This window comes from Struthio camelus, chromosome 13 (genome assembly GCF_040807025.1).
Source record: "Struthio camelus isolate bStrCam1 chromosome 13, bStrCam1.hap1, whole genome shotgun sequence".
Classification (NCBI taxonomy): domain Eukaryota; kingdom Metazoa; phylum Chordata; class Aves; order Struthioniformes; family Struthionidae; genus Struthio; species Struthio camelus.
This window is the reverse complement of record NC_090954.1, coordinates 20,932,877-20,944,918: the sequence shown is the minus strand read 5'-3', so window position 1 is coordinate 20,944,918 and position 12,042 is coordinate 20,932,877. Positions and strand designations below refer to the sequence as shown.

The 12,042-nt window shown below is 40.0% G+C and overlaps 1 protein-coding gene across 1 annotated transcript in view; it reads right to left on the bottom strand.

Annotated features, from left to right (window-relative positions):
• Positions 1–12,042, bottom strand: part of CTNNA1 (catenin alpha 1) — a 120,015-nt gene that overhangs the window by 84,395 nt on the left and 23,578 nt on the right. Inside the window, exons 4-7 of the mRNA XM_068959782.1 lie at positions 8,073–8,239; positions 7,170–7,289; positions 5,080–5,346; positions 2,191–2,394 (exon numbers count right to left, since the gene is read on the bottom strand). Coding sequence (XP_068815883.1) covers positions 2,191–2,394; positions 5,080–5,346; positions 7,170–7,289; positions 8,073–8,239 — 758 coding nt within the window. The remainder of the gene's footprint in view (positions 1–2,190; positions 2,395–5,079; positions 5,347–7,169; positions 7,290–8,072; positions 8,240–12,042) is intronic.

Here is a 12,042-nt window from a genome sequence, read left to right as displayed (position 1 = left end):
CTCGAACGAGATTTATGATGCACTGCAAGTACTGTGCGATTAACAGATTTAATGCCTGGTTCATCTCCCTCTTCAAGGGGAGGTTGGAGAAAAGCACAACAGGAGAAGGCTGGATTCTGTAGCTGTGGGTATATCCTACATATACATGATATAATGCTTCCTCTACCACACTGTAAGTCAGCACATCCCCACCTTTCTTGTACACATATCAATCCTTTTTCACTGTTTAGGTCCCTGGCTATTATCCATTCTTCAGTTTAATCATTTTGAGATTTTTCTGTCTTCCGAATAGACTTTTTACCCACCATCCCATATTTTCGCCATAATTTATCAATTGCTTTTTCCACTCCATTTCCCTGAATTTCTAATCTCATTTTCCCGACTACACTGTCTACAATCATAACATAGCAGTGACTTTAAAAATTCAATATGCTTCACTAATTTCACAATGTGTTAAAAGAGATAACAGAGGGAATACGTTATTTTCAGCTCAGGGTGATTACTTCAGCTTGCATATCAGAGACAACAGTATACAGCTAGAGGAGTAAGATATGCATTCAGGCAAAAGGGATTCAAAGCTCTGAAATCTTACATAGGTGTTGACCAACTATCAATGAGAAAAACACAAGAAAATCTCTTAGGTGCAAGACTGAGCATCTACCTCTTTCACATTTTTAATCAGCATTTAGTAGATGTTTTATTCTCAATCATGCTAATAGGGATTCATCCAATCCAGCAGCCCATTTGTTTGAGCAATTATTATACATGCATCATATTCTAATAAAACATCCCGATCCGAAAGGAATTCTAGAGGACAACTGAGTGGTTTGCTTCCAGGCTGCAGCCCTAAGTTCTATATAATGTCAGTGCTGAGAGCAAGCTGCTTTCACAAGCAATTAAGACAAACTACACGAGGTACCTAGCTCAGCCTGCAGGTTACACAGGACTTGTCTTCCACTTCTGTTCAATTACTCTGTCCTTGTCTTTTACTGGTAAACAGAAATTCTTATTTATCTATCTATAATTCACTGCATGCCTCTGTTCTCTAAATTACACCACCCTAATTCACACCTGGCAGCCTCGGGACCATTTTTACTTCAAGTTGAAGTAGTTTTGACCAAAAGAGAACATATTTGAAGTTAAGGGAACGTAATATCGCAACGTTCCTGAATAAACCCTACTGTCTAAGGACAGTATTTCTGAGCTAAATTTTACCTCAAACACGCTCAAAAGTTTAAACAACACTTCCTCTCATCCCATTAGGACGTCTTCGTCCCGTTTTACTTGCCATGGTGCGGCCATCCTTTTAGTTGGCTTTGCTAAGCTGTTGCCCTTCCTGCAACTTTTCACCTGGTATTTATTCACTTCTACAGTATTTAAGTTGAAAGATATATTCTAAATCTTATGGTATCCCAGTTCATCTCTCAACACAGCAAAAGTTATTCAGGTTAAAGTCCACTGGGCTAAAAATAAAGAGACGACAGGGTCAAAACAAGAAGTGCAATAAGGCATCACGGTGCCCTCAAATGCAGGGGCTTACGTGCATGGCACTGCAACTATAGAAACACTCTTGAGCTTTGAGTACGGCATATATATTAAATATAGGTTGCCTAAACCCTGGAAGAGGACTGCTCCGAGTCCAATATTTATACCAAGCTGTTTTCAGGACTTACTAAACATTTAAGGTTTAACTTTGTACACCGCTTTTGTTCAAATGGAGTAGCAACAGTAAGGAACCTGATTCTGAAAATCTATGCCTTTAGCAAAAAAGGTCATGCATTTAAAGTTTCTAAGCTTCAAAATAAGTGACAAAGCGGTAATTTTCCATAAGCAGAGTTACCTTATAAAAACTCAGGTAAAAGACAGACTATATAATTCTATATAATTCCTATACAAAATTTAAGGGACAAACTTAAAACACAGTACTGACGGATTACTCATTTCGATGATAACAGTTTCTCTGAAGAACAGAGACCAGTTTTAGGATAAGTACCATGGACGATTTAAACGTTTGATCCTGCTTCCATGCTGGCCTTCTGACATACCTTTTGGGACAACAGCTTGTTGTTCAAATTCTGTTCAGGAACAGGACAAACCAGCTTCAAGACACACAGCTTTGATTTCACATTTTAGATAATCACACAAAGTTAAAAACAGAAAAACTAAATAGACATAACGGGAGATACTCACGTTCCCCATGTATTCTGAAAGCAGATCCTGCAAGGCCTGTCGCACTGCATTACACTCGGCAACGATACGTTCCCTTCGGTCATCACGTGTGCAGGATGAATCAGCCATTAAGGCTGCTCCACTAATGATGCTCTCCAGGCGCTCTTCCAGGGAAGGCCTAAAACGTTCTTCGCTGAAGGTTGATGGATCCACAATAATTTGTTTCTAGTAAAAGAAAGGTTTTAGAAATTAGCAACTGAACTCAGAAGTTAGTTACTGTTAGGTCATCAAAAAGACCAACATTTACAGCAAACCCTTGGTTAGGCATAAACGAAAACAAAACACAGTTTTGGCACTGAGGCCGATTTTCTTGAGCAGTTTAGTAAAATTACTAAAAGGTTTCCCAACAGATTAAGTTGCTAGTCATTTCTTATGCTGCTTTGACAGCTAAGCAAAACTTGGCCACAAGAAGTCTCATTACATAAATGGCAAAATCAAATGTGCCAGCATAAATAAGGTTCAAAGTATGGAACTCCCTCTTAACTATATGTCAATCTGGACATGCCTTAACTATTTAAGTTGTCAAATATAATTACTGCATCACGAAGAAAAACAAACATCCAAAATCAGCCTGATACATAATGCTCTGTTGTCCTAGTTTTTCCAGTCTTTGTCTCTCTCTACCATTATGCATTTATGAAGGTAAATACAACGGTATTCTCAAAAATTTTGAGTGAAACGTCAGAATGAATGTTTAAAATAGCACAGAAATCAATTTCTTCAAGGCAGAAAAACATCACAGGTTTATCTTAGCAGAGTGTGTGAGTAGACACAGGTCATACTGAGAGTTAAGGCTGAATCAGCAATTCTGAGGAATTTCAAGGGGCCAATAATACCACCCACAAAAATTTTGCAGGAAGAAACTGTGCAGTATACAACACTTTCAGAGGATTTTCCAGTGGTTTATTTAAATAGCTTCTGCAATTTATCATGGAAAAGGATTTAGCCATTTCAAGGTTTGGTAGTTTGTTTAGGTTTTGGCTCCCCCCTCCCCACGCCAAGGAGAGAAGGAGGATGTTGCTAACTCTTTATAAAAGAGGTCCCAAACTTTTGAAATAGTAGTTTTCACAGTCAGTTTGTACACCAGCTAACTTCACGTTAATGTCCCAACCACTACTTCCCTTCCCAGATGGCACAATTGGTCTCCCTAATGAACTACGCAGCATTCACAGCCAGTTTAAAATACAGCGCATATTCTTCCAATATTCTCCCTATTTTTGCTGGAACTTTTGAGCCATGAAGACTCAAATACAGGTGTAACATGCTACAATTCCAAAACCCCGCTGTATGAAAGAGATGCAGAGGTAACGACTAGCTTGATATCCTCGGGTAGCCACTCTAATATTTAACCATCCCAGTAAAAACATTGGGGCATTGGGGAAAGTGGTGGAGGGAGCTGGGAACCTCTCTCACAAGAGTCCAGTAATACTTGAATGTTAACAGGAGAGGAGGTGCAGGAACAACACCTGCAAAACAATTCAACGTATTTGCTTTGTCTAACTCTTTTGGCAAGGACAAGCAGACCAAGCTATCACACCGTGCCCACGCAGGCTGGCCTGCTGAACAAGCCACGCCACTATGAGGGAGCTTCACAGATAACAGCAAAAGCTCAAAAGCTCCATGTGAACGGCAACACTCAAAAAGACAAGACACAAAGCAAAAAAAAAACAAACAAAAAACCCAACACACCTCTGGCCACGTATTGTAGAGTTCACATAGTAAAATATGGCCATAGATTAGACACCATATTAAATGATGAAATGGCCTAGATTAGCCAATGCATGAGCTTGCCTGAATTGTTTCTTCCAGTTTAAACACCAAAGCCAGCGCTTAACGTTGTGTACTGAGACTGCCTTCCCGTTCCACGGACACCTGCCTGAACCTCTGAGCCTTTGAGGGCTAAGCAGATGCACATGCTTAAAATTTATGTAGCTAAACACATAACCAATGGAATTTAAGAAAAATAAGCTTCAAACAGAAACTATAGTAAAAGATCAAGCTAATCACGACATTCTCTTATTACCCAGGAGTTCCTGTAGAAACACTTCAGACAGGGCACAGGGAGAAGTCAACAGCATTTTTCCATTCAGGAGAGGGTAAAAGAAGTCAAGAAACATGACGGACAAAGTAACATAGGGGACCTAGCGTCTTAAGAACAAAAAGGAGAGTGAACAATACCTGGCAAAAACAGAAGTAAACTCTCATTCAGAAAATGTTTACACTAAACAAAGTTTCAGAAGCATGTTAGTGCCAAGTTGTTTAAAATTCAGAGATTGAATCAGCGGTAGACACAGAATGCTTGCTTCAAAAGCAAAGCATTCTCATTGAAGATGCATGGCTATCCTCAGTTACCTACTGAATGTAAGATAAAGTATTTGACAGATCAGTGCAACACATCTGTTTGAAATGACTTCATTCCCAACCAAAGATCATATTAAACCTCCCACCTCGTGTTCCTCCCAATAGGTAGCCTGGACAATTCCAAGTACATTATTCACTTTTAATAAGTCATTTCTGTCACCAACTAGACTACATTATGAAATAATCAATTCCAAATAAACCAAGGGCTTGCACCTATTGGAGAGCAGAGTAACTGCTATTTTGGAGCTGGTTTAATTTGACAACTCTCGGTCACTGAGAGAATACAGAAAGGAATGATACTATCAGTCTCATTTTGGAAACATATATTTTTTTAAAACCAAAAGCCTGAGCCACCTGGCACTTGTTTTGTTTCAATAGAAAAAAAAAAAAAAAAACCTCTCAGGTAGTATTTAAAAGCCAGGCATTGCTAGTAAACCACGTGACTGAAACTTGGAGTTACCACTTTTTATGTGCAGATTCAAAACTTACGTCAAAGTTGTTTAGAGCATAGGCCAGTTCTCCACCTCCACCTTGCTGTTGAGCAGCATCATCTGAGGCAGTTGCCTGAGCTGCATTTGAGATGCCAGTGACCGCTTGCTGAAGCTGTTTGTAGATCAAGTCCCTGTTCGCTTTATAGGCGGCTACATCGGGGTGCTGCAGACAGGCCTGCGAAGCAGTGTAAAGAATCGGAACGTTCTTCTGCAGAATTCCTCTGGCTGCTGCCATTTGATCACGGTGACCCACATCTTTCAGTTCCTATCAGGAAAATTTAAAAAAAGAAGCATTTGAGAATATTTCCCACATTTTATAGCCATATGCTATCCCCCTGCACCCTCAAAAGAGGGGAAGAGTTCTTTGCCTAAAACGCTCAAATCTAATGCAGCCTTGAGCTTTCCCACATCTCTATTCTTAAGAGCTCAGCTAACTTCAGAACACAACAGCTCATAAAGATAACACACACACTCTGAAGGGCAGTTCACAACTTCACGTTTCAAAATCTGAGGTAGGACGTTTACCTCTTGCCACAGTAGAGGACTAGCATTCTGAGAGCAGGTAATACCTGTAAATCAGGAGGATGCAGAAGTTGCAAGCACATTTTTCTTCCTCCGTTTTTTCCCCTTCTCAAGTTTGCTTTACGCCTACAGAGTTACAAGGAATCTCAGCTCCTCAGAATAGGATGTTTTTACATTTTTAGGTGACTGAAAAACCAAGCTGATTTTTAACTATCAAATGAACAACTAGACTAAATGCAGGAGGCTTCCCCTGGGAACAACTGTGTTTTGTAAATCAAGTAACACACACGAAAAAAAAAAAACAACACAAGATCCATCTAAGTTGTCACTGTCTTATGTAAAACATGCTTTAAGGTGCCTAGACATAAGTGACAAGCTTCATTTAACTGGGGTGGGGGGGGGGGGAAGGAGGGGAAGGCAATCACTAACAACCTTTGGCATATTAGTCTATTGGTTCTATTTCACAAGTGATTAATTCAATTAATTTGTGCAACTGGCACAGAGATCTTTAGTAAGAAACCCAAATACTTGTTCTATATGGAGCAATTCAATGAAGGGAATTACAAGCAGTTTAAGAGCGTTTACTGCATTGCCAACACAACCTTACTCCCCTCTACTACCATCAGATTTTAGATACATAAACAACTGGCAATCTTTTAAAAATGTACCCTGTTTATTTTCAAAGATGAATCCATACAAAAACAGGCAGCGTCAGAGGTACATTAGCAGTTTCAGTTTGTACAGATCAGCAGAATAAAAGAAAAAAAAGCTCTACAGGATTACACTATTTCAGATAAATCACACTGCCCACACCTCTGCTTTTTGTTTAAAACTTACCTACATAAGAATGAGTCACAACAGTGGCATTGAAGCAAACAAATTTTACATGCAATTTAAGATTAACCACTAGCTATAAAAATACAGCACATACACCTAACAAAAAGGACGGTAAATCCCTTCCCAAATGGGCATTTCTGTGCAAGACTAACCAGCCATGCTGCATTGGTACTCACTTCTCAGAAACAGTTGTAATTTTACCATCAGCAGTGACTTTTGTTCCCTGTTTAAATTGTTTAAACGCACTGTATAGCACATCTGCGTGAACCATAAAGGCCGTGTGGCCTAGCAGTGAGAGCACGAGGTACTCGCTCATGTCTCATTCTTTCTTTACCCACGCCAACACTGCTTCAAAATTGGGAAAGTGAGTTCTGAGATGCACCGATGCACTTCTACAGAAGCAGCATCCCATTAAGCTACTAAAGCCACACTGCTTAGTGCTGCCAAGTTACATGTGCTGTATAAATAATGTGTTTTTACTAATAATGTACTGTATCAGAAGCAGTATACTACAGCTGAACAGTTTCTGCTTAGAGTGCAAGATTAGTTCAATTTCCTCAACACTGTTGAGTGCAACACAAATTACTCAGCAGCAAGAAAGTTACTAGTAGCACCTGGTACCCCTAAAAATTTAGCAAGCCTACCTTACATTCTTATTTTGAAAGAGGAAAAAAAAAAAAAAAAAAAAAGAGAAACAGTATACAGAACAAAGTGCTGCCATCACTATACCTGTTGTCTTTTGGCTGCCATTATATTAAGTTTATCGACTTCTGGTTTGAGGGCTTTGTATTGTATACCCAAATCCTGTTCCGTGCCAGCATTCCTTAATTTCAGGATGCCTTCTTCCACCTAGAAGAGTATACATTCATATATTTTTTTTCCCAAGTAATCCAGTTTACAATTCAGATAAAATAATTTAAGATATACTTTATAGCAGACAGAAAGCAATCTTCCCCTTTTCCCTTTTATTTTTTTGGAAAGATGCACTTCAAAGGCTAATGGTACTTTAGGCTTCGCTACTACTTCACGCTCACCAGCTACAGAGACAGCCAATTACACGTGTTTGAAAGAGCACAAAAGAGCCCAGAGGCCTCGTGGACCTGAGGCAGTAGCCATAGAGGAGGAAGGGAGATCCCTCAAATCTCCACTGCTAAGTGGGCCTAGCACATAGCCTCATTTCACTTCAAATTCTGTACTAATTACTCGCCCGCCTCCTCATAAAAAAGCTTCTTCAAATATTCCCTATCCACTTTATTTAGTCAAGTGAAGCTACTCATTTCTACTAGCAACTAGGCACACCTACCAGCTGTAAGCAAGTACTAATAAGAAAACCAAATTTCTTCCTTAAGAAAGCAGGTTAACACATGCAGTTTGTAGATCACAGTACATCTAGTTTCAATACTAAAAGTTCAGAATAAAGTGCAACACTGTCAAAAGCAAGTGACAGGGTAAAAACAACTGATGAACATCAGATACACGCATTCTGCTAACGGAAAAAGTCCTCCTCTGCAAGCGAGCTGCTGGCAGCATGTATGCTGGGGTCAGCACACATGCATAAAACAAAGACCATTTGACAGTAAGCCTAGCATGTTGGGCACTGGAAAGTGAGTTACGGACAAGAACTACACTTACTACTTTAAGTTGAACAAGCAGCTTGTAGACATCTGCCATGTCAGCCAAAATAAGCAATCGGGTAACAGCAGAGAGGAGGGCACGGGCTGCTCGGACCATGTTCCCGCGCTTCACCGAAGAGCAGGGGTCATCTGCAAACTCCCCAGAAGCACTCTTCATCAAGTCACCTGCACAGGAGGAGAAGACTGGATTACTTTAATGTCCCACATCATTTCTGAAGGGGTTCTAAGGATTCCTAGATAAGCCAGTCGTAAGTCTTGAAAACAAAATACATTTGCCTAAACACAACCAGTAATTAAGATTACATATAGCCGCCTTTAAGTATTTTTATCACATGGCATTGCGGGAGAGGGGGCTCGGGGGAAACAACAACGACGACTTTGAATTGATACTTTGGTCTTTATTTCAAATTATACAGGTATTTCAATATGTCAGAATTGTATCTGACACATTTGCCCCTGGAGAGGCGAATACAGCATGGCATTGCTATGAAATGCAAGACCGCAGTCTCTAGTTATTTCATATAAATATTTAAATACAACTATGGAGAAGTTTCACTCCCTTCTATGTAAGACTACAATAGTTTTAAAAATTAAGTGAAAGCTTCAATTCCTGGGTGTGTGACAATTAAGTAAAAAGCAGCAGAAAGTACTACAGACATATAAGGAAGTGCCACAAATTCATCAGAGAGTAAAACAACTCTGATCAACGAGCCAGCTAGATTTCATGCCGATTGTATCCTTTACAGGTGTGAAGGGCTACAAAAAAACCAGCTATACAACTCAGCCGCTTGCACACAAGGCAATGCACTGTCTACTGAAATACTTGAACATTTTATAGCCTGGGGGTCAGCATCTGTAGGAGGAGAGAATCTGGATTTCACATGGTAACAACGCAATTGGTTAGCTATGGAAGGCAAAGGTCACTTTAAACAATTAGAGAAATTCATCCAGAAGGCATTCAGAAAGCCTAAGAATAATTTCCGCATATACTCAGAGCAGCAAATTCTGGATTTTTTCCCTTTCTGAAGTAGCATTTTGCTTTCAGTACCACATTTCTTACACAGGAACAGGTTTTGGAATCGAGATTGTTGTTCTTCGATTTCTCTGTACATCAAAAACGTTTGGTGAACAGCTAGAATTTAGTTTAGAAAACGGAAGGTACTCAAGGCCAAAGATTTGTGGCTTAGTGGAGATGACCAGAAAGCATACAAGAACTCTTATGACTAAACTGCTGTGTCAGGGGCTTCCCAAACCTGTACGAAAAAGTGTCTGCAAGGCCAAATGCCAAAACACAAATAGCACACGTCTCACAGATAAGAAAAGAATTTCAAATAGCACTTCACAAGCAGAAGCTGACAATAACTCCCAGTGATCCACTAGCAAATGGAGCTGGGCTAGATTCGCACCTAAATCCCAAAACGATGAAGCAGCAGCGCCCTGCCAATGCCTTGCCTACTCCCACAGCCAAGTAACCCAGTACGACACATCCCCAGTCTAGGAAGTGTACTTTAGCTGCTCAAAAATCACCTGCAATTGAAGAGACAGAGATTAATCATTCACACGCCTGCCACTAAGCAATTAATACCTTACTCTGGAAGATTAATACCCACACGTTCAACAGCTTCATAGAGGAACATAGCTCAAACACAGTCGCTCGCCCGTCCAAGAAACCACGTTAAGACTCTCAGTTTTGTTCAAATGCTCCCTCATGTGCCACACTCCTCCGTCATCTTAAATAGTAAGAATGACGAATGACATATAATATTGAGGTAAAGAAGTTGCTACTTCAGCACTGCAACACGTAACAGAAAGGTTTCCGTGCAAGTACAGACCAACTCTAAATATCAAACTAACCCTTACACAACTTTTTGAGGAACATGACTCATTAATTTAATGAGCGCTAGAAGTCTTAGCTTCCCGAATGGATGAAAGAGCACCTATTCTGATGCCAAATACCTGCAACCAGCAATGAGACTATAAAAGCCGTAAGTGCCAAGTTATAATTGACATGACTCTTCCTTGTTCCTTCTGTAAGAGACGAACAATAGCGAAATTAATTTCATTACAAGCTATAAAAAATTAACAATATCAGCATTTAAGACACACGCCAGAAACAAGGTTCATGACATACGCTCCCTCCTTCGTTTAAATAAACGTGAAATTCTCGCTTCCTAAACCTCTGAAGTAGAGCAGCGTTGTTTTCATTACTTTCCTACCCAAGACAACTCAGAGGTGGCCACTCGCTTTGTTTGAATCTCAAAATCTCTTTTTTATTTTAGTGAGAGGTTTTAAAAAAAATTCTGTAAGCTTCAAACAGCATGTCAAAATGTTAAAAGACAACCAGCTTCTCATAATAGAAGATTACATTTAAAGTTGTTGCATACATATTTTTCTGCAAATTAAAGAAAACTAGTTTTCAGACTGCTTTTAGAAAGAAAAAGCAACGCTGTATGGTAACTTCAACTAGATTCAAAGATACCAAGGGAAACAAGGAACTCTGCCCCAGCTTAAGCGCACGGTTACTGCATTATGTGCACGCATTAGGAGATGAGAGTTGAGCCCATATAACCTTTTCAGATTTGAACCAGAGGTAACAAAGTCAGCTAGCCAGCGGAATTTCAAAAGTTACCGCGCAAAAGGGTCAGACTATGTGACTCTGAGTACACAACGGGTATGACTTCCTATATTGGAAAGACAAATTATTCATATAACCTCAGATTTCCACTAGATAATGCACAGGGGAAAAAAAATAGAGTCAAGAAAAAAAGGCAAAAGTAGCCATATTACAATCTTATCAATAAAACACTAAGAATTCAATTAAAACTAATGGAACAAAGCTCATTTCAGAAATACTAAGATTTTAGTCCATCAAAAGAAAATTACCGTTTTCTAATCGCATTGTCACTATGCCCACGGGGTCTGACAGCAGTTTCAGACAGCACTATTAACCCTCCGCAGCAGCGTGGTAAACGATGACCACGACAAAAGAGATTTTCTTTATATGAACACCTTACTAGAAAATGGTAGAGGAGTTTGGCACAGGCAATGCAAAGACAACCAACATGCATTCAGGACGCACACAGGCACAGGTGCAATTTTTCAAGGCATAAATTTGTGCCCATGCATCTATCATCTCCTACTGATCAGCACCTTCCAGTTTAAAGCCTGTGTCCAGGCTGCTTCACTTGAGGGATATATCAGAAATGCGAAGAACTCCATGAGCGTGCCACTTCTCGCATATGCTTTGTCAGCATTTTAAAGAGTCATTTTTACTGACCTCACAAATATTTGGGCATGCACCAATTACACCTTGCTTTGGTTACCTCACATAGCAGTGCTCCCATTCAGTGATTTTACAATTCATCGTCCATTCTTACCCAGGCCATACTTCCCTCTGCTCATAATACCATATCAGATTTCCCTAACGGCTGGCTATTCCCCATTAAATGAAGGTAAGGATGAAAGCAGAGTTTAAAGGCTATATCATCTCAGATACATAAGTCCTTCTATCTTCCCACTACTGCCACCCTCAGTGTCCGATCCGAGAGTGAGAGCACGCTGCAAAGCTTTACAGCTTTCTGCTGTAAAAGATAAGGTTTCTACTGCGCTCTGGCAGACATTTGCCACTTCTTTACTCAAGACCCTGTTCTGGATTTCCTTTTGCCTTATCAACATGGGAGTTGATAGTTATGGAAACAAAAGCTTCCATTAATGGATTCCTTAATCTTGCCTGCAGTTACACCCATCTGCTGGGTAGTAACACTCACCAGCTCACCAAGAGTTCCCCTAGGTGGGGCTTTTCAAAGCTCCCAAGTCTGAGACAGGGGACTACTTGTAAGTGGTACACTCCTAAAACTTTTTTCTTGCGGGGAAGCAAGTGAGAATCACTAATTAATCACAGCAGAATTTTAATCTGAGCTTTCCAAGAAGAATGCGGTGTTTAACTTTGTTACTCAAGAAACCGGCTT